At 32.6% G+C, this 27377-nt stretch overlaps 4 protein-coding genes and 2 non-coding genes across 6 annotated transcripts; all 6 read right to left on the minus strand.

The window, feature by feature from the left end:
* Positions 1 to 661: 661 nt before the first annotated feature.
* LOC125865059 (cytochrome c oxidase copper chaperone 1-like) lies at positions 662 to 4832 on the minus strand. The gene is made up of 2 exons (XM_049545225.1): positions 4652 to 4832; positions 662 to 1112 (listed from the first exon to the last, which is right to left on the minus strand). The coding sequence occupies exon 2, from the start codon at positions 1098 to 1100 to the stop codon at positions 861 to 863; it is 240 nt and encodes a 79-aa protein (XP_049401182.1). The 5' UTR covers positions 1101 to 1112; positions 4652 to 4832; the 3' UTR covers positions 662 to 860.
* A 3026-nt stretch (positions 4833 to 7858) lies between these two features.
* On the minus strand, positions 7859 to 10482 carry LOC125865564 (uncharacterized). The gene is made up of 2 exons (XM_049545767.1): positions 10216 to 10482; positions 7859 to 9352 (listed from the first exon to the last, which is right to left on the minus strand). Exon 2 carries the CDS (start codon positions 8947 to 8949, stop codon positions 8512 to 8514), a length of 438 nt encoding a protein of 145 aa, XP_049401724.1. The 5' UTR covers positions 8950 to 9352; positions 10216 to 10482; the 3' UTR covers positions 7859 to 8511.
* LOC125866465 (U6 spliceosomal RNA) lies at positions 8211 to 8315 on the minus strand. The gene has a single exon (XR_007446521.1). It is a non-coding gene; the product is annotated as a U6 spliceosomal RNA (small nuclear RNA).
* LOC125866467 (U6 spliceosomal RNA) lies at positions 8418 to 8517 on the minus strand. The gene has a single exon (XR_007446522.1). It is a non-coding gene; the product is annotated as a U6 spliceosomal RNA (small nuclear RNA).
* Positions 10483 to 16832: 6350 nt separating the features above from the next.
* On the minus strand, positions 16833 to 19412 carry LOC125865401 (beta-glucuronosyltransferase GlcAT14A-like). The gene is made up of 4 exons (XM_049545595.1): positions 18420 to 19412; positions 18114 to 18189; positions 17897 to 18012; positions 16833 to 17406 (listed from the first exon to the last, which is right to left on the minus strand). The coding sequence occupies exons 1-4, from the start codon at positions 19027 to 19029 to the stop codon at positions 16913 to 16915; spliced, it is 1296 nt and encodes a 431-aa protein (XP_049401552.1). The 5' UTR covers positions 19030 to 19412; the 3' UTR covers positions 16833 to 16912.
* Positions 19413 to 21393: 1981 nt separating this feature from the next.
* Positions 21394 to 27058, minus strand: LOC125866000 (probable bifunctional methylthioribulose-1-phosphate dehydratase/enolase-phosphatase E1 1). Its single transcript, XM_049546273.1, has 8 exons — positions 26876 to 27058; positions 25507 to 25805; positions 25227 to 25382; positions 24332 to 24481; positions 24113 to 24214; positions 23349 to 23458; positions 23129 to 23247; positions 21394 to 21515 (listed from the first exon to the last, which is right to left on the minus strand). Exons 1-8 carry the CDS (start codon positions 27009 to 27011, stop codon positions 21424 to 21426), a joined length of 1164 nt encoding a protein of 387 aa, XP_049402230.1. The 5' UTR covers positions 27012 to 27058; the 3' UTR covers positions 21394 to 21423.
* Between the last annotated feature and the right edge of the window lie 319 nt (positions 27059 to 27377).

The following is a 27377-nucleotide window of genomic DNA, read 5'->3' on the forward strand; positions in this document are numbered from 1 at the left end:
CTTGAATCTTGATGCACAAATAGTACTTTCACTGCAAGTCAAGGTATACTATCAACTTCCCACACTTATTATAACCACATCCCTGATATTTGGCACTTACCGGAGCCCTATCATACACATGCACCACCAGAGTCTTCATAAAAACTCTAGGACGAGGACCAAGTTTAACCCTGATTTACAATAAGCAGTGAAATTGGTAGCAAAGGTGCTAGGACGGATGGGTGCAAAGCTAAGTGAGGAATGTCACCATTTTACCTCTAAATTTTAATGATAGATAGAAAATGTGGGAAGGGGGTTCAGGGACGACAAATGTACAAAAACAAAAACTACGTGACATATGTGAATTAAATGTAGGTCCATTATAAACAATCATTAACACAACCTCCAATCTCGCTTGGCAAGGAGAATTCACTTGAACAAGGCGAGATTGATCGATATATATCAAGAAACCTAGTTCACAAAAAACAAAAACTAGACCAAGAAATGTAATTCACAAAAACAAAAACTACGATATGTGAGTGAAATGTAGGCCCATTATGAACAATCAATAACACAACCTCCAATATCACTTGGCTAGGGGGTAATCGCTTGAACAGGCGGGATTGATCGATCTACATCCAGAAATGTAATTCACAATACAAATAGTTAAGAAAAAATATCTTTTCCTGCCCAAGCAAATCGATTATTCAATTTCCTAGCTTTATTCCTGAACTTTGGATAAACAAAATTCCTCTGTATAAATGATCTGTAAACATTAGCTAATTGAGAGCTTGTATGGTCCCAAAAACAAACTGGGCATTATACAAAAAAATGTATCTTCGTTTGTCTTTTTAGTTAGAAATCTGCTTCTATCACTAATATCAGACCTTGAAGCCTTCAGCTCGAAGACATTTACGATGAGCTTCAATCCATTTCTCACAAGCAGATTCACCGTGCTCCACAATACATTCATCCCTCAGGTTCTTAGTTTCAGGGCAAGCGCAGCAAATCTTCTTCTTTGGCTTTGAATCGGGCATTGTAGATGCGGCTGACTTCTGATCTTTTGGAAGTTTCGACAAGGAAATGGTTGTGGATGTATGCTCTATCGGCAGTCCACCCATCGTCAAAGATTACTGGAGGAGTAAGAAATAACGATCAACAACGGCTATCTGAAGGACACTTGAGCACTGAAATACACACTAATATAAGTGAACCAACAGATAGTCTGTTCGGCCGAACTTCTAAAATCTGCTTATTTTGAAAAGAGTTTTTTGTTAAGTGTTTTTCGAGAAAGTACTCCTGGAGAGTAGTAGTTTGTGTTTAACTAGTCAGTTTTATAAACATTTTTGCCAATATTAGAGCAACAATCTGTGTTTGGCCAAGGTTCCAAAAGTGCTTCAGGGACACCTCAACTCTCTAAAATAAGCATTTTAAAAAAAAAAACAATAAGCACTTTTAGCTTCCCAAAAACTTGATCAAACAAACTAGAAAGGACCAAAATAAATGTATAAGAAATGCATTTTCAAATTCAACTCATCAAAACTTCCAGAAGAGGAGAAGAAACCCAAAAGGGTGTCTATCGAAAACATTGATAGGACGTCAAATTTACAATTTCATCAATCTAATAATCTATTATGGAGTCCACAAAAAAGTGTTACTGTACCACCTTCACATGAAGTAATCAAGAGCTGATTAAACATGAGCAATCGAGCACAGCTAGTGCTGACGGAGTCCTTTTTTAAATGCTTAACCACAATTCTTAAGAAAATAAGTGGAGAAAGATATTGCAAGTATTAGGATTCCCTTTTTTTCCACATCACTTCTATGTCAAACAACATGCACTTGTTATTAAAAGAAATCCTCAATATCTACACTACTAAAACAATTTCAAAACATATAGAGCTTCCAAAAACAGAATCTCTTTTTCTATCCCATGCCCCCCCCCCCCCTCCTCCCTGCGCTTTTTGGGTACCCTTTTCCAGCTCATATTGCTACAAAAAGACTCTTAAGTGTGCATATGTTTTTTAGAACCTTTAAAATATGAGTTCATCGGTTTACCCAAATGATAATTATATTATCCTAGGAAAAAGAGCTTTCTCATGGGGAGGCTAAAAGATAAGAGAGACAAGCTTTCTCCTGGGGAAAAAATCTCTGAGGACTATCAGAGTAAAGATTACTCTACCTGCACCCCTCTTCCCCTGTTCAGGCAAAAACTCTCCCCACAACACCCCCACCCCAACTACCAAAAAGAGCTTTTCCATTCACTTTTTTTCATCTTCTATTTAACCAAATGAATACTAATCTTCTCACAACATAAGTTCTTTCATACTAACATATTTCTCCAACAAAGATGTAATCTCAAAACACATTCACAAGAGGCACAAATGACGTCGTTGATGACATTACAATGTCGTGCTACATTCTACCTCAAAGAGCATTGTCTATTTGGACGTTTAACAATTAAGCAATAGTATGCCAAGTGTCAACTAAATTACTAACCATTCCACATGACGTGTCAGACACTATACATAATGAAATAGAAAAGGTGAAGTGAAAATTATTCAACAAAAGAAGTGTGTATTCAGTGATAATTTGTGAGATTCTCTAGCTTTAGGAACAATGCCACTTTACAATGCAAATTTCCTAATAAGGTCTACTTCAATCAATCAATCAATCAACTACTTCTAAAACCCAAACGGGTATTGTCAGCTATATGAATCTTCTATATCACTTCTGCTCTTCCATTATTGTCTCCTAAAACAAATTATAAGTTCTCCGAAACTAGATGTTCCTTAAATTAGAGTCCCCTTCAATCCATCACTTTTGTGAGGGAAAACACATATGGAGAAGTCATAATTGTTTGGATAACAAACTATTCACACAGACATTTCTATACTACAATTAAGAAGGATAAAAAACATCTTTACTTAGGAGGATAATTCGAATTTAAAAATGCTTAAAATGATGAACAGCAGGTGTTCATTGTCCATAATTCAGCAAATAGTGCTTCTGTCTAATTTCCTTATCACAAAACATGGATCAAAATTCAGAACGTGATGGAAAAAGAATCAACCATTTGGAAGAAACAAAAGAGAATACACTTCTTTGTTTTTTTAATAATAGTGTTATCTGGTCTAGTTTGCGTGCACCTCAACTAATTCCACGAGGTACCTGCTACCTCCCACTAGCAAAAGTATCGAGTAACTCCATCCACCAAGGGCTGAACAAATAGAATGAAATCACCTAATGTTTATTGCCTCAAGTGGGATTTAAACCTGAGACCTCATGATTTTCGATCCACTTCCTTAACTATTAGGCACCCTTGGGTGAAAAAAGATAATATGTTTCTATAAATTAAGAGTAAAAAAAGATTCTATTGAGTTGGTATTTTGTGTGATAAGAATATGCAATCAATATTTAAAGATAAGTTTTATAGAGTGGTGGTTAGACGGACTATGTTATGTGGGAAAGAGTGTTGGTCAGTCAAAAACTCTCATTTCTGGAAGATGAGAGTAGAATTGATGAGGATGCTGATATGGATGTGTGAGCATACAAGGAGAGATGAGATTAGGAATCAAGATATTCGGGCCAAGGTTGGAGTGGCCCCATGGAGGATAAGATACGAGAAGTAAGGTTGAGATGATTCAAGCTTGGAAAAAAGAGAAGTGTGGATGTGCCGGTAAGAAAGCACGAGAGGTTGGCCGGTCGAAGGCTTGAGGACGGGTAGAATTAGGCCTAAGAAGTATTGGGATGAGGTGTTAGGCAGGACATGACGTAGCTTCAGCACATCGAGGATATAACCCTTGATAGGAGGGTGTGAAGGTCGACGATAAGGATAAAATGTTAGTAGGTAGTCGAGTGTTCGTTTTCCTATTCCCTAGTGTATTAGTATTAGTCTTGTATTTTCGTATTCTAAGATTTCTATTACAATCTGTTGATTTCTTAGCCTCGATTACTGTATTCTCTTGTTTTGTTCTAGCTTGTTACTGTCGTCTTTTCGTCTTTTCATCTGTTTTGAGCTGAGGTTCTATCGGAAACATCTTCTCTACCTTTTCAAGGTAATTTTTCAAGGTATGGATAAGGTCTTTGTACACACTACCCTTCTCAGACCCCACTTGTGGAATTACACAGAGTTTGTTGTTGTTGCCCCGGAGACAAAAATTACCTCCAACAGCCCTAGTGGTTAGTTCAATTAGCAAAGATCGATGGACTTGTGTCTTAGGCCACAAGTTCAAGCCCTCGACCAAGTGAACTAAATCCACTATTTAAATAGAGTATGCTCAGAGGGGCGAACTCATCATCTTCTGAGTTTCAGAGATTACGATTAGCTCAAAGTACTAGCAAATTTCACGGTCATTAAGGTCTGCGTACACTCTACCCTCCACAGATCGCACCGGTGGGTTTATTGTTGTATTACACAATGGACCAATTGATTTCAAATTCCATCTCTGATCGTAGGCATCTATTTCTGACTTTGTTTCATCGGAAAAAATAAGTAATCAAAACGCTTAGGGTTCTAAAATCAAAGTGACGGAGCACATAAAAACGCAAATTCAAGGGTTTAATTGAGTTATCGGAGTAAAAAATCCCGAAAAAAAACTGATTAATTCAAAAATTGTCAACATCGATACTTCAAACTTCGAATAGAATAGTATGAAGATATGCGGCTTACCTGTTTTGCTCCGTAGTTCTTCGCCGGCGTTCGGTTGATTGCAGACGGCGATGTATCTGTCGACAATCTAACTTGGTAGGTTTATTAAGAAAGGAAAAAAGGCTTAGTTCTCCCACTACTTTTGGTTTACAAATGTGCCAAACATCTCCCTTTTTTGCTTTTCCTTTTTAGTTTTTATTTTATTTTATTTTTTATTCGGTGTTTGATATTTTTTTTGTGATCCGATTAATTTGAATTTTGTATAAATTAAAATCTGGACTTGATAGGTAGACGTGATTATTAGCTCGTCTAGTCTTGAGGATATGAGGTTGAGAATATCTCAATGGTCGGTCAGACTAAGCTTAAAAGGATAAAAGCATACTTTGAGTAACGAAAGAAAATGATATAATTTATCTAAACATTATACTCATTAAGCAGTACAATACAATATAACATATATTATGAAATGATACATAACAATCATCCAAACAAAAAGTAAAAATAAGTTTATTCAAAAACTTAAATTCAAGATCGTCTCTAATTAAGAATGAATGAATATCTACCGCTCATATTACTTTTAATATTTTTTGCTTTCCATTTTGACATGCTCCCCTAGAAATGAAATTCTATCTTGGGTACATGTCACTTCTATTACAAGGAATTCAACTTCCAATCCAAAATTAACATGCAATTAAACATAAGGTGGGTTGAAGTTAGCATCAAAGGCTGCAAATTGATCACCTTATTATATGATATTGTAATTTATTTTTTAAGAGATAAAGCATTAAAAATACTCTAAATATTATTTTAGTTCCTCAATTATTGACCACCTTAAAAATACCTATCTACTTGATTAAGAAATTTAAAAAACACTCCTCTTATATATGCCACAAGTCATTCACCTATGCATATATGTAAATAAATTTATTGATACGATATACACATAGATATATATAGTTAAGAAAAAAGTATTTAAACACTCCTCTTTGATGTTGAAATTTCTTGGAGTAATTTTATGTCGGCAGAATTAAAGAAAAGAAAAGTAATTTTATGATGTTGAAATTCTAATTTTGACAAAAGTTTCCACAAGTTGGACATAATAAATTTGAACATATCATTTTTTTTCTTTCACTACCATACAATTTTGTCAAATTATTAGTTTAAATACTTTTTCTTAACTATATATATCTATCTATGTGTACAATGTATCAATAGAAAATTTCACATATATATATATATGCATACGTGAATGAAAAGTGGCATAAGATGAGTGCTTTTTAAATTACTTAATAAGTAGATAGGTATTTTTTAGACAGACAATAATTGAGAGATTAAAATAATAATTCACGCCAAGTTTAGAATATTTTCAATGCTTTTCCTACCATACAATATATATATATTGCCTCCTTTTCCAATCAAAAGCATGTTGTTGAAGTTGCACACATGTTGATTCAAACACCATTATCATAAAAATTGCACGCATATTGATTCAAACACCATTATCATAAAAATTGCACGCATGTTGATTCAAACACCATTATCATAAAAGTATATCCTAATATGTTACTACCTTACATACCATTCTTACCTACCTTGCCTGATTTGTCTAATAGTCAAAAGAAATTCAGCATCTAATATATATATATATAAATAATATAATTTTTTATCGAATAAAATTCGGATCTATCTGGCTGTGCCCCTGTGGGATGGGGAGTGGGGTTGGTTATTCAGTTTTTTTTTGTGGCCAGAAAAAAGTGTAAGCTTACACTAAAACAGCATTATTGTAGGAAGAATCTATGAAGTGAGATAGACAATGCAACTTCATTTGTTCTTTTCAAAAAAGACTAAGCATACCAACAATAACTATACTATTTGCAAATGACATACTTCAAATTTTGGAAGATCTAATGATAGAAAATAATACTAGAGATAGGACTATTATCAATGGCGAAGTTAAAATTTTTGTTAACGATGTTTAAAATTTTAATATATTTATCTCAAAAAAGAAGTTGTCAACCTATATATACAATATCATTTTCTGATAAAAAGTACATTCAAGTGACCATCCATAGAACAATGCAACTACAAACTATCACCGATAAATATTAAGCATGAAGATGAAGTCAAATATAATGAAAAAGACTTGTTAACATTCGAGAATCTTATCATCTGTTAGGTGGGCCAATGGATCAACCAAATTGAGCAAAAAGGGGACCAACAAAAGATACCCCATGTTGAGTTCAAGTGGAAAAGTTGAGGGGACTTTTTAACTTGGGACATTGGTCGTTTGTGTTTTGTGGATTAAATTCGATGACAATTATTCACTCTGTGTCCTTTTTTAGAGTTGAGTGATCTTCAAAGCATCCTCAATTCATTTTTTCTAGCGCTCTTTAATTAGATCCATAACTGATATTGCTTATATAAGAGTAACAAGAGAACTAAAAAATATAATAAAATTATCAACTAAAAAAGACCAAGTCAAGCTGATATTAACCAAACAAATACCTTCCTTCGCTATGCAAAGATATTTCAGTAGAGAAAGGTAGAAGGACAAGATCGTTATTGATAAATAAAAAAAAAAGGAGACTCTAAAGATGCCCTAGGGTTGAGTTCTAGGGGTAAAAGTTGGGAAACTTGTGATTCATGTCACATATTTGAGTCTGCTCGATACTATCAAAACCTAATATTAAAGTGAAGAAAAATAGTTATAGCGAATCCATTATTCTCGAGTTTCAAAAGCTATGATTGATCTAGGAAGTTGGTCCTAAAAAAATAAAAGTAGAGGGGCCCAACTAAAGATTCATGACTCATGAGGATTGAGTCATAGGCTCTGTATTAATCAAAGCCACTAGCATTGAATATTCATAAAGCAGCTTAATTAAGTCTTATATTATTGACAATGTATCATATATTAAGACAAAGTGATCAATCACACATTTTCAAATCAGAAATAATCCAACTTTATAGAAAAGAAAAGGCAACTTGATGGACAAAGCATCCTCTATTAATAGGATTTGATGAAAGAACCGCACCTCAAGAAAGGATGCGATGTAGACATCCTACCTTAATGCAACCATAAATGACTACTTTTATAGTTTGAACCCATAACCTATAAGATTACACGAAGAGAACTTTACTGTTGCTTCAAAGCTCCACATCGAGTCTTGCAGTATAGAAAGTTAGAATACCAAACAAAAGCCAACTTCAGGAGATCACAAACACATCTCATTCTATCAACAGAAACTTACACAAGTAAATGAAGCACTTTACAAGAATTGTCCACAAAAAAAGAAAAGGAAGAAAGTACTATACAAGATTAAAGCAAAGAAGCACAATCTGGTTGTGTTTCAAAACCTAACTTCTTGCAAAGTAGCTAACTATAACTCAAGTAATAACAACCAGATTTCAGACACCAAACTTTCAGATTCTTTAGCCAAATCCAACTAGTTCGGAATTGCGATGAAGTTGATTGATACTTGAACAAAGACAGTTTTTTTCATCTAAACATCTAAATATGGACTCAAATGTGTGTCCCTTCAAGGCATGAAAATGGCAACCACAAGATCCATTTATGAAACAAAGACTAATGATATGCTTCTTGATTTGTTCGTGCCATCCTTTAGCAATGACCATGCTGATCTTCTCTGTATCGTTCAAATTTCAACATCGACTAATCATACTTCTCTCTTCAAGAATGCACAAGAAAGAAAACCCAAGAAAGTCCTAAAACAATGTCAGCAACAACAAGAAGATCCATATATGAAACAAAGGAAGTAAGGCAACATAGACTAATCACACTTTTCTCTGATTTGTTTGTGTCATCCTTGAACAAGGGTGATGCTAATCTTCTCTGTATCATCCCTCGAAGGGACGAACGAAGACTAATCATACTTCTCTCTCCAAGAATACACAAGAAAGAAAACCCAAGAAAGTCCTAAAGCAATGTCAGCAACAACCAATCTCAGCCAATCGTGTCCGAGATCCTCCTCAAGCTTCCTCTCAAAGTAAATTCTCCAAACAGCCATAGATATATGAAGGAGGACACATCCCTTAGCAAAGAAATTGTGAAACTCTCTGTCTTTAACAAATGCCACCATGAACAAGAAAAAACCAATGGCAAATAAAAGCAGACCAGAGAATGAATCTGATGTTTGGATTATCAATTGGTCATGGGGTGTCGATCCAAAAAGCTTACTCGCACGCTCTCTTCCATGGCTAAATATAAATACCTCATTGCTATAAAACATCATCAAAGCTCCAGAAGTTAAGGCCACCATAGAATGAAGCATACACAAGAGGAAAAAACCAGATGAACCCATTTGATCTTTTTGAAACACCCAAAATTATCTCCTTTTTTAACTCACCAAAGCTTCAATCTTTGTACAACAACAAGAACAACTACGCCTCTGTTGAGTCGGCTATATGAATCCCACTTCTTGATTATACTAAATAAGAGGAAAAAACCATATGACCCTATTGATTATTTGAACCAATACCCAAAATTATCTCCTCCTTTTAGCTCACCAAAGCTTCAATCTTTATACAACAATAACAACTATGACTCAATCCCAAACAAGTTGAGGTCGCTATATGAATCCTCACTTCTTCGTTTAAGTTCATATCATACTAAATAATAGGAAAAATCCAGATGGCTTCCATTCATCACTTGAAACACCCAAATTTATCTCCTTTTTTAGCTCTCAAACGCTTCAATTTCTATGCCTGGAGAATACATAGAGGGCAACATACAGATTACACTTTTGATCACTTGAATCACCCAAAATTATCTCCTTTTTAGTTTAAACTCAAAAGCTTCAAGCTTAATGAGTGGAGAATACACATATAAGAGGAAAAATCCAGATTGACCCTATTGAGGACAAACCAGTTCAATTTTTCAATACATAAAGAGGACAAACTACAGATGAACCTACTGATCATTTCAAACAATACACAAAATTACCTCCTTTTTAGCTCACCAAAGGTTCAAAATTTATGAGTGGATAATACATAAGAAGGAAAAAACTAGATAACCCCTTTTGATTATTTCAAACACCCCAAAATTCTCTCTTTTTTCAGCTCATCAAAGATTCAATTTTTAGGCACAAAGACATCATCAAGATTTTCACTTCAGGTACAAAATAATGAATCACATATATCAAATCTTTGGCCACCTATTCACAAGAAATCCAGAAAACAAAACAGTGAGACTTTTTTAACCAAATGTTGAAAGAATGAGTTTTTCCTCAATTCTCAAGCATCCCATCAAACAAAATAGTAAAAAAAACTAACCAAATGTTCAAAAGAAAGAGTTTATCAACCCCATAAAACAAAATAGTGAAAAAGACTAACCAAATGTTCAAAAGAAAGATTTTTTCCTCAATTCTCAAGAACCCCATGAACCAAAACAGTGGAAAAGACTAACCAAATGTTCAAAAGAAAGATTTTTTCCTCAATTCTCACGAACCCCATCTAACAAAACAGTGAAAAAGACTAACCAAATGTTCAAAAGAAAGACTTTTTCCTCAAAACACAAGAAACCCAGAAAATAAATTGTCCAAAAAAGGATAAATCATTAACATATATACCTGAAAAGAGATCACTCTGGGATATGAACAACAGGAAATTGGTCCATTTACAGCTCTCCAAATGTCATTTTTTAAGAATTTAAGGTAATTCTTTTTTGTGACTGATCTGGATGAAAGCCTAGACAGACAGATGGACTTCAAGATTTAGAGAGAGAAAAGAAGGCTTTGGATCCAAAAACCCAAATTCTCAAACAGCTGGAAAGTGAGGGAAGGCAAGGAATATGGAAGAGATATTTCTTTCTTTTTCTTCTTCTTTTAGTTGGCTTTTAATAAAAGGGATATGGAAAAGATTTTATAGAGAGAGTGTAAAAGAAAAGAACATAAAATCTTATTACAACCAAATACGATATTTGTTTTTGATTGTTACTTCCGTTGTTTCAATTACGTGTCATATTTTAGATTTTAAAGTTCAAATAAGTCTATCTTTTATTGTAAATTTTTCATATATCTTTTAAATATTTTAGATTGTCAATTATTATGATTTATAGTATTTTTATGTAGTTTATAAATATATAAATTTTATTTCAAAAAAATTAAAGATTTCATGTGCAAACTCCTGATCAAACTTAAATGGTTTGACACTCGAAAAATGAAATGTGTCACATAAATTGAGACAACGAAAATATTATTTTTTATTGTATTATATAATTAAATAAATTTGTTACTATATAATGGTAAAAGTCTTATTTTATAAAATAACTAATTTGGTATGATAACATTGTTTTTTTGTTTTTTCGTTGGAATAGAGTCGAAGGTCTTTCAATGAACAACTTTTCTACCTCGGGCTCGGAGAGACAGTGATAAACACTACATACACTTTACCCTCTTCATTATTTACTTTATAGATTTCACTAGATATGTTATTGCTATTGTTTGCTATGTACCTTATCTCTCTTGTAGAATTGCCTTTTCAAATAACTAAAGTATGACATTATATAAAATGTACCATGTATTCAAAGGTTATATTTATTAAAATAATATAATATTATTTAATATAATATAATAAATATGATATAATATATTATGAAATGGTACGTGAGTGTAGGGACGATTACTAATGCTACGGATATATATTTTTTGTATTTATAAAGATAAAATCTTTGGTGTAGATTAAACGTTTTTACTATTTTTCTGATTTTGTTCTTTTTTTGCCTTATCTTTTCCTTTTTTGTTTCTTGTTGTTAATTAGTGGTGATTATGTTATGTAGTAATTAAAGGGATTAATTACACTTAATTCTTAATAAAAAAATTAATTTATTTCTCGTGAGATTTGACTAAGTACATACACCCCCATTAATTGAATTGTTCATTTTCTGTCACTTTCCTTGTGAATTTTCACATATTTATATTTATAATTTAATTATCATAATTATTATTTCATATTTAATAATGATATAATTCTAAAAATAGTTAATACAATATATTTTTAATATGAAATAACTAAACACACATATTTTAACTAATTAAAGATTAAATATATTAATATGGTAGGGCAAAAAAATCTTGAAGTCATGGGCTTACATGATCTACTATAATAATCATGGTTTTGGATTAGGTTATTTTCAATTATTTTACTTTCTTTAAAGTGATGAAACACAATTATTTGTAGATATCTTAAAACTATAGGCCCCCCTCTATTCTTACACCCATGATAGCAGACAATTTTTTTTGTTTTCTTATTTTCTACTTTTTACCCTTTTTAAGTGAGGGAAAAGTAAAGGTAAAAATCATGCACACCTATACTCGAATTCAATATTTACATTAAAGTATAATCATACATAAATTATAAAGTAAAGTGAATATATATATATATATATATATATATATAACGTAAGCGGTCATAACGTACTTTCAACAATAAATGAGAAGATACTAAAACTAACAAATAAATCGCATTCGTTGAATGTGTTTTATGCCTTTCTTACTCAGTGATCAATTAATGTTGAGTATAAAATAATTTTTTTTTAATCTATTCTAGATATGATAAATGTAATAAATAAAAGAAATAAATATATTTTGAAAATATTGGACAAATAAAATTAAACAGAAGGGGTAATAACGTAATTTTGACAATAAATGAGAAGAGACTGAAACTCACACATAAATCGCATTCGTTGAATGCGTTTATGCCTTTCTTACTCAGCTCAATTAATGTTGAGAATAAAATTAAAATAATAATTATATTTTCTAGATAAGATTAAAGTAACAAATAAAAGAAATAAATATATTTTAAAAATAATAGAATAATAAAATTAAACAGAAGGGGTAACAACGTAATTTCAACAAGAAAGGAGAAGAGACTGAAACTTACAAATAAATCGCATTCGTTGAATGCGTTTTATGCCTTTCTTACTCAGTTCAATTAATGTTGAGTATAAAATGAAAAAAAATAATTATCTATTCTAGATATTATAAAAGTAATAGATAAAAGAAATAAATATATTTTAACAATATTGGATAAATAAAATTAAACAGAAGGGCTAATAACGTAATTTCAACAATAAATGAGACTGAAACTTACACATAAATCGAATTCACGGAATGCGTTTTATGTCTTTCTTACTCAGCTCAATTAATGTTGATAATAAAATGGAAATAATAATTATATTTTCTAGATAGGATTAAAGTACAAATAAAAGAAATGAGTATTTTGAAAATATTAGACAAATAAAATTAAACGGAAGGGGTAATAACATACTTTCGACAATAAATAAGAAAAGACTGAAACTTACACATAAATCGCATTCGTTGAATGTGTTTTATGCCTTTCTTACTCAGCTCAATTAATGTTGAGTATAAAATGAAAAAAATGATTATATATGATAAAAGTAATAAATAAAAGAAATAAATTTATTTTAAAAATATTGGATAAATAAAATTAAAAAGAAGGGCTAATAACGTAATTTCAACAATAATTGAGACTGGAACTTACACATAAATCACATTCGCGGAATGCGTTTTATGTCTTTCTTACTCACCTCAATTAATGTTGATTATAAAATGGAAATAATAATTATATTTTCTAGATAGGATTAAAGTAACAAATGAAAGAAATAAATATATTTTAAAAATATTAGACAAATAAAATTAACGAAAGGGGTAATAATGTAATTTCAACAATAAATGAGAGGAGACTGAAATTCACACATAAATCACATTCTTGAATGCGTTTTATTCCTTTCTTACTCAGCTCAATTAAGTTTGAGCATAAAGAGAAAAAAATATTTATCTATTTTAGATATGATAAAGTAATAAATATATTTTTAAAATATTGGATAAATAAAATTAAACGGAAGGGGTAATTACGTAATTTCGACAACAAATGAGAGGAGACTGAAACTTACACATAAATCGCATTCGCTGAATGTGTTTTATGCCTTTCTTACTTAGCTCAATTAATGTTGAGTATAAAATGAAAGTAATAATTATATTTTCTAGATCGGATTAAAGTAACAAATAAGAGAATGAGTATATTTTAAATATATTAGACAAATAAAATTAAAAATTACTTTTCGACAATAAATGAGAAGAGACTGAAACTTACACATAAATCGCATTCGTTGAATGCGTTTTATGCATTTCTTACATAACTCAATTAATGTTGAATATAAAATGAAAAAAATAATTATCTATTCTAGATATGATAAAAGTAATAAATAAAAGAAATAAATATATTTTAAAAATATTGGATAAATAAAATTAAACAAAAGAGCTAATAACGTAATTTCAATAATAAATGAGACTGAAACTTACACATAAGTCGCATTCGATGAATGCGTTTTATGCATTTCTTACTCAACTCAATTAATGTTGATTATAAAATGGAAATAATAATTATATTTTCTAGATAGAATTAAAGTAATAAATGAAAGAAATAAATATATTTTTAAAATATTAGATAAATAAAATTAAATAGAAGGGGTAATAACGTAATTTCAACAATAAATGAGAAGAGAGTGAAATTTATACATAAATCGCATTCGCTGAATGCGTTTTATGCCTTTCTTACTCAGCTCAATTAATGTTGAGTATAAAATAGAAAAAAAATATGTATCTATTTTAGATATGATTAAAGTAATAAATATATTTTAAAAATATTGGATAAGTAAAATTAAACGGAAGGGGTATTAACGTAATTTCGACAACAAATGAGAAGAGACTGAAACTTACACATAAATTGCATTCGCTGAATGCATTTTATGCCTTTCTTACTCAGCTCAATTAATGTTGGGTATAAAATAGAAAAAAAAAATTATATTTTCTAGATCGGATTAAATTAACAATAAAAGAAATGAATATATTTTAATAGTATTAGATAAATAAAATTAAACGGAAGGGGTAATAATGTACTTTCAACAATAAATGAGAAGAGAAGAGACTGAAACTTACACATAAATCGCATTCGTTGAATGTGTTTTATCCCTTTCTTACCCAACTCAATTAATGTTGTGTATAAATGAAAAAAAATGATTATCTGTTCTAGATATGATAAAAGTAATAAATAAAAGAAATAAATATATTTTAAAAATATTGGATAAATAAAATTAAACAAAAGGGCTAATAACGTAATTTCAACAATAAATGAGACTGAAACTTACACATAAATCGCATTCGCTGAATGCGTTTTATGCATTTCTTACTCAACTCAATTAATGTTGATTATAAAATGGAAATAATAATTATATTTTCTAGATAGAATTAAAGTAATAAATGAAAGAAATAAATATATTTTTAAAATATTAGATAAATAAAATTAAATAGAAGGGTAATAACGTAATTTCAACAATAAATGAGAAGAGAGTGAAATTTATACATAAATTGCATTCGTTGAATGCGTTTTATGCCTTTCTTACTCAGCTCAATTAATGTTGAGTATAAAATAGAAAAAAATATGTATATATTTTAGATATGATTAAAGTAATAACTATATTTTAAAAATATTGGATAAGTAAAATTAAACGGAAGGGGTATTAACGTAATTTCGACAACAAATGAGAAGAGACTGAAACTTACACATAAATTGCATTCGATGAATGCGTTTTATGCCTTTCTTACTCAGCTCAATTAATGTTGAGTATAAAATAGAAAAAAATAATTATATTTTCTAGATCGGATTAAAGTAACAAATAAAAGAAATGAATATATTTTAATAATATTAGACAAATAAAATTAAACGGAAGGGGTAATAATGTACTTTCGACAATAAATGAGAAGAGACTGAAACTTACACATAAATCGCATTCGTTGAATGTGTTTTATCCCTTTCTTACCCAACTCAATTAATGTTGTGTATAAATGAAAAAAAATGATTATCTGTTCTAGATATGATAAAAGTAATAAATAAAAGAAATAAATATATTTTAAAAATATTGGATAAATAAAATTTAACGGAAGGGCTAATAACTTAATTTCAACAATAAATGAGATTGAAACTTACACATAAATCGCATTCGCTGAATACGTTTTATGCCTTTCTTACTCAGCTCAATTAATGTTGATTATAAAATGAAAATAATAATTATATTTTCTAGATAGGGTTAAAGTAACAAATAAAAGAAATAAATATATTTTAAAAATATTAGACAAATAAAATTAAGAGGAAGGGGTAATAGCGTAATTTCAACAATAAATAAGAAGATACTGAAACTTACACATAAATCGCATTCGTTGAATGCGTTTTATTCTTTTCTTACTCAGCTCAATTAATGTTGATTGTAAAATTGAAATGGAGTAATTATATTTTCTAGATAGGATTAAAGTAACAAATAAAATAAATAAATATATTTTAAAAATATTAGACAAATAAAATTAAACGAAAGTAGTAATAACGTAATTTCAACAATAAATGAGAAGAGACTGAAACTTACACTTAAATTGCATTCTGAATGCTTTTTACGTCTTTCTTACTCAGATTAATTAATGTTGAGTATAAAATGAAAAAAATAATTATCTATTCTAGATATTATAAAAGTAATAAATAAAAGAAGTATATATATATAAACTAACTGTGATTTAATAATAAAAATGTATGTTAATATGTTATATATTTATCGAATAGGTGTAAAAAAAACTTTGATGATGTAAAAGAAAAACAAATTTATGACCTAACGTCCTACCAAGGACGGAGAAAGAGTGTATTAGGACACGACTTCAACAACTGTCAAGTGTTTTGGTTCAAATTCTATATTTTATCTTTTAAAAATAATTTAAAATGGCTAGTTCACTCTTGGATTCAAGCACCTAAGAATGATTTTTTTTTTTTTGTTAAGAGTACTATTTGCATAATTGGAGCTTGTATTACGTGAATTCAAATAATCAGACTCTTATACGAATATCAAACATCGGATCAAAAAAACAAAAAATAATAATAGTTGGCAATGCTTCTGGCGTGGGAATAAATTAATGAATGTATTATATATGTTAGCAATTGTTGGTTAACAATGGCTCTTGTGTGAATAGCCATTTCATCTAAAATAGGGAGTATGTAGTATAACATTTGTAAATCAAAATGGATTTAAGTTATTTACACTGACAGTATACACGTAATATAACTAACATTTTCCAAAAACCAAAAATTAGTACAATGGGCTATACTTATTGATTTGGATCTCTCAATGAACTTTATACTCTTTTGATCATAAAATCAAGGAAAAGTATGTAACATCCGATAAAATTGGAACGATACAGGAAAAAATGTCTACTTACATTGATTCTGACTAGCTGTATCAACTAATCTATCGATGAGACGTCGTAGCCTTTGAGCTCCTGGCCCGGGTCTAAGCTTTTTCGGGTTCCCAACTTTTGAACAAGGTGGATTTCCCGCGCACCAACCACCCAGGGTGAAGCTACCATTCCCCCTGTGTAGAAACTCTTGATCAATCTTGTCCATAACCAGATCATCATTCTTGAATTTTCGCGCAAATGCAGCGCCACTTGCTATCATTTGTCCAATGTCATTGAGTGATAGAATGTGTGGATGTTGTTTTGGAGGAACATCCCAAGAGATATAGTGTAAGTCATGGTTAATAACAGTTGATGAAAACTCAGGGGCATTGCATATAACAGTTTGAAAATAGCCTTCTGGAGAGGACACGAAATTCGAGTAGTACATAAGTAGAGTCCTTGGAAGATTATCCCAACCCCATATGCAATACTCTATAAACGTGCGTGACAACACCGTCCAAGCTGAGCCTGTAACAAAATTTGTCACGTGATCAGTGAGGATTCATATAGCCGATCCCAGACATTGTTGTTGTTGTTGTTGCTTATAGTTGTTCAGACAGAATGTTGCAGATCTAGGCTGGAGCTAAGAACTACTTAATAACTTTGGCCTATGTTTCCCGGATACTCCAAAAGTAGAGCGTTTTTTGGAGAATCTGTCACGAGTGTGGAAACACTTTTGGAGAGTCGGAGCAACATATGCTTTGGCTAGACCATGCATTTGTGTTTACGAAAATCTGCTTAATATGTATAAATAATTTATCCAGAGCCGGTAAACCGCCTATTCTAGAATCCAGAATCCATAAACTCAAAATCCTAACTCTATCTCCGACCATATCATATAGTTCATATTCTAACAAAGTCATTTCCATATATACATTAGATTGGTAAATTTGCATTTGTTTGGCGTAAGATGTTCAAGAAGGCTAAAAGTATTCAGATTTAACTGTTAAAATCTTACCAGTAAAGAGTTTAAAGGCTGTGGGAAGAGTTCTCCTTGGTGCAACCCAAAATATATCAGACTTGGTATTCTGATACAGCCCGGGGTCTATGATAAGCGGCATTGCCCTTTCCGACCTGCAATAGGATTAATCGAGTAACATTAAAGTTAACGAATGAACTACAAATACAGACAAAGAACAAGTCAAGGAACTCGGTGAACTTATAGGAGAACATACTCTTTCCATCTCAACCGGCTTGTGTGTTCAATGAAGTTTAAGTCGCGTTTTAATTGAGAAAATGCGTAGAGAAGATCTGTAAAGCAATAGAATATATCACATTTCACCTTCAAGTAAAGAAAACAGAAGAATAAATTGTCAGAACATACTATTTCTAGCTATGTTACTCGGATTCTTCAAAAATGTCGACAATAGTGTGTCAGATCCCCCAAAAGTAGTACATTCTTGGAGGATCCGACACAGGTTTGACAACATTTTGAAGAGTACGAGCAACATAAATTTCTAGTATGAGAGTTGAGAACTAACCATCTTGAGTTAGCAGGGGATAGTCAGAAGCACTCAGGTTAATAAACCAATCCCAATCCGTATACTTCTTCAAGAGAATAGAGGCGGCGTGTAGAGTGTTAGAGACCATGGTCGGACCCCGGTATGTCACCATGTTTGCTTTCGTAATCATGTGCACATTTCCAATCTTGGCGAAAACAGGTTCGTTTGCAATTCTTGAAGCAAGCTCTAGTCTCTCATCTGCTGCTGATTTTAAGTCCAGATGAACAATGTAGTAATTCCACGGATGGTATATCGATTTCAGCGTTCTCCAAAGCTGATCTAGTTCACCTTTTGATCCAGATATCAAATAAGCAAAACGCGGAGCAGGAGGAGGAGGAGGTGGTGGAGGAGGTGGAGGAGGTGAAGGAGGCGGAGGCAGACTTGGAGCTTGCTGAACTTTTACTTCATCAATATACGGGCTAGTTTGATTCTCCATAACACAAGATGGGAAAATTGAGAAGACTGAATTGATCGTATGCAACGAGGAAATGAGGCCCAAGTCGAAGGAGGTTACAAGAAGGAAAATAAACACAAGTGAGCTTATAATAAGAGGAAACATCCATCTTTTCTCCACGTTCAACGACCTCATCGCTGGACCTTATCATGTAAGCTGACAAATGAATCTCTTTTCCCTTCTCTAAAGTCTACAACAAACAAAAACCAGAGAGGCAAGGTCCGAACCTACCTAAAAAAAGATTCAACAGATTTATAGTCTGCTACTTTTGACCACTCGCTCCCTTCAGTATATCCTGAAGGAACGATTGACAATAGGTGGATGATCCGCCTCCGTGATCTCAACACAGGAAGTGGAATCCAACGGTTTATCAATGATTCGTTCACTCTGCCTTACTAGCTTCCTTCACTACCACTCAACTCTCATTTACTAGGCAATCGTGAACCAAAAGGACCCTCGAGCCCCTCGAACCAAAAGAATTGCCTTCTTCAAAATGATCCCCTTATCTTATACATCTCTGCATATTCTGTTGAAATCAAAAGCAACCAAATCAAAGGTCAACATCAACAATTGTTTAAACTAAAATGGTGAAAGAAAATTTCTCAATAAACCCTTAAAACAGTTCATGAGCTAAAAGTTGGTAGAAAGACAAAACAAAACTCTTGCAATTGTAAACATTGGCGGAGCCAGGATATTCACTAACGGAATTCAATATATAAAAAAGTAAATGCACAAAGAAGCCAAGGGAATTCAACATATAGTATATATACATACATAAAGATAAACATATTTAACCTACATACACATTGTAATTTTTCGACGAAGATGTGTCAATTGACTCCCCTTCGGCTAAGGTGGAAACACGCTAACGCTCAACTATACTATATTGCAAGAATCTGTCATCCAAGGGTACGGTGTGGCTAGTGGTCAATGAAGTATGGTTTAAGTACCATAAGCTACAAAGTTACTCGATATCTGTGCTGGTGGGAGATACCCTGAGGTATAGGGTGTTGAATTAGTCGACATGCTTGCAAGCTTTCCCAGACACCACAGTTAACAAGAATCTATTCAACTATACTATATTCCAATGGTGGACATCCAAATAATTTATTTGTTTTTATATTTATATAAAAAATAAACATAAGTAAACATCCAAATGAATCTTTTTAGCAGAATAAGGCCAGATATGTAAACATCAGGACTGCATTATCAAACAAATAAAAACATAGGCCAATATTATTGTCCTAAGCTAATAAATTAAACAAATTCAGATTTGCAATTTTTCTAAAACCCCAAAAGGGGCAGGAAAAGAAAAGAATCTAATATAATAATTCCAGAAAAAAGAAGACTAAATACATAAAATCATATATACACATAATTTTCATATAATTCGAGTTCGAGTTATCCCCATTACTATTTATATCCTGGATCTGCCTCTATCGTTATAAAAAAAACACTTAAAATGTACAATACATAGAGAGAAAAAAAATCAAATTTACATAACATTTGACAGAAATAAAATTGAAAAAAATACCTTTATATTGGAAAATGAAATGATGAATGAAAATTGATGTGAAAGAGAAGAAGATCCCACTTCAGTTTGGTGTTTTTCTTTGAGCTATTTTCTATAAACTGATTTCCGGGAAAACATACTAACATTTTATGCATATTTTATATAATTCATGCATAATTAATATGATTTGTAAATTAAGGGTGTGGTCGGTACATACGAAAATACGAAAATAAGTGAATTTCTTACTTATTTTTTATTTATTTTCGGTATGTGAGGAAAAAGTGTCATCATCAAAACATTTTATATATAATCTAGACTAGAGAAAAAACTGGGGATGGGGGGAGTGGGTGGTGCGGAGTGGTGGGGGTGGTAGGGACTATAGGAGTGAGGCTGTGAGGGTGAAGATCGATGAGGTGGGGAGGACACAATCAAATCAATGCGGAATGTCACTTGTAGAATTTATTTTTCCTACTTCCACGGGGAACATTAGAAAACTCGGTCGTTCTTAGTAACATTTTAAAGTTATTCATTTTTCTTTAGTTTTATTAGTGTAGTTTCAATGTTTTGACATTTGCTTATAAATATGTCACCTATATCACACCCCTTTTGTATAATAAGAAAGATTGTTTCGTACTTACTAGAGTCATACATGTTTATAACAATCATTCTCAATAATAATATTTTACTATAACAATTTGACTTTTTCGTTTTGCAAATGAACTTTTCTACAATACCACCTCACTGTACATGTCAAAAAAATCCAATGCCATTACATTAACTGACATATTGCACTAAATTGCTATCTTGTTGTACTTTTGTTAGATTCTTCAAAAAATGCACTATTTTTGGAAAATTCAACACGCATTTGGCGATATCTTTCAAGAATTTGAGCAACGGCTGAACAACATTTCCATCCGTGTAGGATTCAAGACAACACAATCCTATTTGTGGGATTACACTGAATATGTTGTTATACATGGGGTATAGGGGGGGGGGGTGAGCAACATAGTCCATCTTTAGATCTCTGAAAAGGACTTGACTGTCCTAAATCCATGATTATCTGGAAGAGGTCCATTCCCTGGCCTGACAGATATTATCACTTCCAAACCTGAATGAAGAAAAGGGGGTTAAAAAGTTCAATGAAATATATATATATACTGAAGTGTACGATCAGCTCATTTAACAACTTAAGCGGTTCAAGGGAACACACTTTTATTTACTTGATTATATTCTCCACATGCCCCCTCACGTGTGGACCTGATTCTATTTTCATTAGCCAAGGACATGAATATTTTTCTTGATAATGGGTGACAATGAGATTAAATCCCAGGACATTCCCCTACTTTGACACCGATTTTGTTGAGAAAGAAGTAAGAAGAAACAGCAAAGTGTGTACATGAAATTCATTTGGATGCCCCTAGAGCTTGGTATAGCTAGCTATTTTCAACAAAAGGAGTACGTGAAAAGTGAGAGGTTTAATCTATTTACCGAACACTTGACCTGATATTGCATTTTCTGTTGGTGTTATTTCCATGTTTATGCAATAACCTTCAAATGTTCATTATAGATCAGCAAATAGGCTACGGTTAATTGCTGGAACCTTGGAGTATGGCATTTGGTACTCCAAGATTTCTAATCTTAGATTGTGTGGGTACACATACAGTGATTGGGCACGTTCGTTGGATGATAGACATGGTGCTCCAACAAATGTTTTCCTCTAGGTTCAGGAGTGATCATTTGGAGCTATAAGAATCAAGCTACAGTAGCATTTTCGACCTCAGAGAGGCTAAGCATGTGGCAGCAGTTTGTTCACATCTTAACCGTTAAGTGTTTTTCAACCACTTAATGGATCTGAATAGATCCGGATGATTAAGATCTACTACAAAATCTTAAATGTCATTAAGATGTCTATCAAAACATTTCTAAAAAATTGACAGTTTACCACTACTCCATCCACTTTCACACAGTAAGTCATTACCACCACTAGCCGCCATTTACAATCATGACCACCAACCATGCACCATTACCATAACAACCACCCATCTCTACCGACAATCACCAATATATATCATCAACCGTTGTCATCATTCACCACCATCATTGGCTATCATAACATTCACCACAATTGTCAACCGCCACTACCAACTACCACCATCAACAATCATTGTTTAACCGCTTAATACTAGCCACCATCATCACTAACCACAACAACGACCACCACCATCTACTAATTTCATCCCTAATCAACATCTACAACCATCACTAACCCTATATAATTTTTTTTCGATATAGTATTAGATTGATTTAGTATTTTATATTTATTATAAAAACAAGTTTTATACATTCAGATGTTAAGAAAACAGTCTTAATTATTTATTATTCGACAGCATGCACCACCAAAGATTGTGTTGGGGTGGTAAATACCCCTTTATAAATAACAAGAGGTCTCGGGTTCTATCCTGATCAACTTTATCCCCCAAAGTTAAAGTTCTAGGCGTGAATTCATATAACTGGGGCTCCAAAAGAGGTACTATAGACACTAGGTGGGAAACAAAAAAATATATGACAGTGAGCACATCTTTAATCATCAGAAAATATTTTGATTTAGCACTTGTATAACACAGAATAAAATTGTTGCACCTATTTGTTTTAATGGTAAGAAGGGCAATAGGTTGAAACTCAGAAACAAAGTAGTTTTCATATAAAACAACCAGAATTTACCTGCTGGCTTTGCAGCTATAGCTTCTTGATAGACGTCAGTCACGAACAAAATCTCGGATGGGTGATCTACCCCCAAGGATGCTGTAATTTCATGGTAACTTTTTGTTTCTTTCTTATTCCTACAAGTAATAGCAGTAATTTGACTTACTTAAAATGACAAGAGAGATCCGGATACCACCTCAAAATTGGAGATGTGGCTTGATGAAAGGTAGAAATTTACCCTACTGTTGTATCGAAAAATCCACAGAGATATTTTCTCAGGTCCCCATAGTTTGTGTAACCAAACAAAAGCCTTTGTGCCAATCTGCTGCCACTTGAGTATATGTACACCTTAGGAACAAAACAGCTAGTCAGTTTGGCCAGCAGCTGGCGATAAGAGGTTATAGACTTTGTAACACACCTTTTGTCAGGATAATGCAGAAGAAAAATGCGCTTAATGCAGCAAGCTGAAGCTGTTAATACAACAACAGTTATTACTACGTCTTAGTCCCAAACAAGCTGGATCAACTATATGAATCCTGACTTCTTTCCTGAAGCTGGTATATGAATCCCCACTTCTTTATTTAAACTCAAATAAAATCATCATCATAACAAAAAAGTAAAAAACAAATTTATACACACATATATATTAATAATAATGACAAAAATAATATTACATGTTCTCCAACCAGTCGAAAACTTATTCCCAATTAGTAGATATCACCTATACATATCTTTTCCTTCCATTGTACCTTATCTTTAGCTAAATCTACATTGACTCCAAGAATTTGTAGCTCTTTCGAGACAACTTCCTTCCACATGATTTAGGCTGAAACCATTTATATTAGAAGAAATTCCTTAATTTTTTTATAAGGGACAAAAGAGAAATTCCTTTGATCATAATCCAACATTAAGTCTTCATTTGCAACTACAACTGTATGAAACTAGAGCTCATTAAAAAGGTGAAACACTCAAGTGCTGAAATGATGGGCAAACGAGAGGAACCTTGATGCCTGAAGCAGCCCATCTCTCAAGAGCTTCGGGCACATCATCAAAAACAACTCCCTCTAACTCGTTATTTTTAAATCCCGTTTGCCATATATGCCCCTGAGTAACAGAATATGAAGACAAGCACAAATTGTAAGGAACATGTGTTGAAACTGAGAAACCATAAAACATTTGGACGGGATGAGGGACAAATAATTTTACCACAGATCTCCTCACCTGTAACTCCTTTAAGGCAGTAATTTTTCGGTCAGCTTTAATCATTGCCTCAACATTTTTTACCAAAGCCGCAATTACCTTCTCCTTCCCAGCATCATTAGAGGGGATAGGCACAGCACCGGCAACACCATTTTCCAAGTCTTCTTGTACCTGAAAGAAGAATGTAAAGGGGGCAAAATTCAGTTGCCTTTACAACATAGTACCTAATTATGAATTACAGTTTTTTTAAGTTCAACATGTATATTAGACAGTTTCTACTTATGACAAATGTTGAATCGTGTTTTAGTGAAAAAGGAAAGCACCTACTTTTACATAATAATGGATACAATGTATAAAGACAAAAATCTAGAACACCAGCTGAGTGGTGTATTCTACTTCTTAAAATATTTAGTAGGGTTCTAATTTTATTCAGCTTTAGTTTTCATATCTTACTCTTATGTGTATTGTCATGAAAGAGGAAAACTTGAACCTAACTCTAATGCTATTCCTAATCTTGAAAGTAGTGAAGTCATTGACAGAAGCACCACTCCTTCCTCAATGCCCTTGTTATCCAACACGTCGGAAACCCTTTCATGATTTCTCTTTCTAGTATAATTGAATTCAGAAAAGCAAAGCACACTCAGCATGGTATTATTATAAAAAAATGGCTAACATGTGGTGTTGAGAGTGTAACAAGCATTTATTTTCTTGAAAGTGGGAAATTCAAGTGAATAGTACCAATTTAATGGATGTGTGATAGTATATGTAATGAATTATTACCATATAGAAGAGGTAAGGGGTGTAAACAAGCCACTGGGCTCAACTTGGGTTATATAGAGAGTAGCTAGAGCTCAGATCGAGATCAACCTATCATGAAATCTCCTCTCAAAACAATTTTCTCAGAAACTTAGCTTACTTGGGCTCTTAGTAGCTTAATATCCTCCTGGGTTTCTGCAGAATCATATGTTGCATCCAAATGCCTCCCCACATTATCACGAGCATAAGGAAAAAGAACGTCTGTAACAAATGATATGGGCGTTGTGGTTCCTTCAATATCCAAAACGATGCAGCGCTGCACCAAACAATAAAAATTTACTATGCAGTCATGTGACACTTAATTACATGAATATAAAGCTTAAATCAAAATCATAAATTTCAAGAAACTAGAGAATGGTCCATAATTTTCAAATGCTTACCCTTAATGGCTCAATGTCACCATTTGAAGCAAGAACACCTGCTTTTGCAGACATCTTGACATTTCGAGTGCTGTCTAAAGCACCATTGCAGTTATGAATAGGACCATGAGTTGTTGTTGTCCAGTCCAGTCCGAACTGATTAAGTTTAACTGTGGCATCATGATAGCGATGATTCAATTGTACCTTTAAAAACAGAGGAGCACAATCAGAATACTTGGGAGGCTTATGCGGGTAAGATGTGGCCAATGGTGCAGATAACACATACATATCCTCTTCCACCATCCTTTCCTTCTGCACCCCTGATCAAACAACCCAAAATACACACAGAACTCAAAGAAGATAACAGAAAGCAAAGTTCAAGATTTAGTAGGGTAACACAGGAAAAATATCAAACTTAGTCCCTATTTTCACCAAACCAAACTAATCTGACTTTAGGAATATTTTTTGATAACCTTGAAGTTTGACCCTTAGTGGACAAAGTTGCTCAATTCTGGTGGGAGGTAGGAGCTAAGACCATGGGCGGAACTAGCTAACAACCAGTAGCTTTGGTTCGAATCCTTGCTAAATAAATACAGATAATATATTTCGAAGTTAATAAATCAAACAAGAATCATGATGATTTAAATTTAGGATCTGCCTCTCATTCTAAGAGTAGGGGCGCATGCAGCTATTTAGTTGTGGGTTGATCTAAACACAATACCTTTGATGCAGAACATAAATTTATGTGTAAAAATCAACTAAAATTAGGATAAATAAGAGGCATGAACCCATAATTTTTTTAGAGTTTCCTAACTGAACCGTCATCAACTACTTATCAAAAGCATAATAAATAAACGTGTCATTTAGCTTAAGATATAGCTGACATCTATGTCTTCCAACTTTAGGTATCCACAAGTAGAGACTTCTTAAGCTTGCATAAAATTAAACAAATAAACATATGTATCCTACATAGCAATTCGCGTAAGATACATTCGAAGTGATTTCTATTACGCAGGCACATATTATGTCATGTAGGATGCATGTGTCTACTTGTTCAATATTATACAAATTTAAACGCCCACTTGTTAACACTCAAAGTTGGAGCGCATAAATGTCAACTGAAGCTCAATTAAAAGATACGTTCATGTATTATACCTTTCAAAAAAGATAGGAGCAAGACTCCTTACACACCACCCTCATTATACCCCACACGGGGATTAGTGATTACACTAGGTATGTTATGCATTGTAAAATTTATCAAAACACAGCTCAACTATCCGCAGTTCTCTTTTCCTATGTAAAAAAATGAGTATAATTTAATACAATGGGTTCAACCGTAGAGCTTAAATTTTGGATCCGTCTCTAAATAAGATGTTAAATGGGTGCTTACCTGAAGGGGAGATGACGATAAGTTGTTGAGGTTTAGGAATTGAGTTATCCTGAACTTCCAAGTATGATTGTGAATTTGTCGCCATTTTTAGAGCTCCGTTCATTGCCATTAATGGCGCTGCTGAAGCTATAGCCATATCTGCTCTCTACTTCAATTGAATAGCGCTGTGTTGGATATTTCTCTGTTTAAAAAATGCAATACATTTGGATAAGAAGAAGACAATAAAGTACAGTAATTAGTTTATACTCCCTCCGTCCCATTTTATGTGACACCATTTTCTTTTTGGTCATTCTCAAAGAATGTCACATTTCCAGGTAAGTATTTAAAGGTACAATTTCTCTTTTACTCTTGTTGGTTCCACTTAATCTTAAAATAATACTCCAATATATTTATGAGGAGAGAGAAAAGTGAATCTACTTTTAAAAAAATAATTTAATAAACATTTCAAAGTCTTTACTTATTTTTTAAACTCCGTGCCCGATCAAATGTTGTTACATAAAAT

Source organism: Solanum stenotomum, chromosome 5 (assembly GCF_019186545.1).
Source record: "Solanum stenotomum isolate F172 chromosome 5, ASM1918654v1, whole genome shotgun sequence".
NCBI lineage: Eukaryota > Viridiplantae > Streptophyta > Magnoliopsida > Solanales > Solanaceae > Solanum > Solanum stenotomum.

Coding starts and splice junctions, on each gene's coding strand:
- LOC125865059 (XM_049545225.1), bottom strand. CDS start 1,100: ATGGGTGGACTGCCGATAGAGCATACATCCACAACCATTTCCTTGTCG.
- LOC125865564 (XM_049545767.1), bottom strand. CDS start 8,949: ATGGGTTCATCTGGTTTTTTCCTCTTGTGTATGCTTCATTCTATGGTG.
- LOC125865401 (XM_049545595.1), bottom strand. CDS start 19,029: ATGAGGTCGTTGAACGTGGAGAAAAGATGGATGTTTCCTCTTATTATA. Junction 18,013..18,113: donor AGCCGGTTGAGATGGAAAGA/GTATGTTCTCCT, acceptor ATCCTATTGCAG/GTCGGAAAGGGCAATGCCGC. Junction 17,407..17,896: donor AGCCTTTAAACTCTTTACTG/GTAAGATTTTAA, acceptor ATTTTGTTACAG/GCTCAGCTTGGACGGTGTTG.
- LOC125866000 (XM_049546273.1), bottom strand. CDS start 27,011: ATGGCTATAGCTTCAGCAGCGCCATTAATGGCAATGAACGGAGCTCTA. Junction 25,383..25,506: donor GTGACATTGAGCCATTAAGG/GTAAGCATTTGA, acceptor TGTTTGGTGCAG/CGCTGCATCGTTTTGGATAT. Junction 23,459..24,112: donor GGGCTGCTTCAGGCATCAAG/GTTCCTCTCGTT, acceptor TTTGTTCCTAAG/GTGTACATATACTCAAGTGG.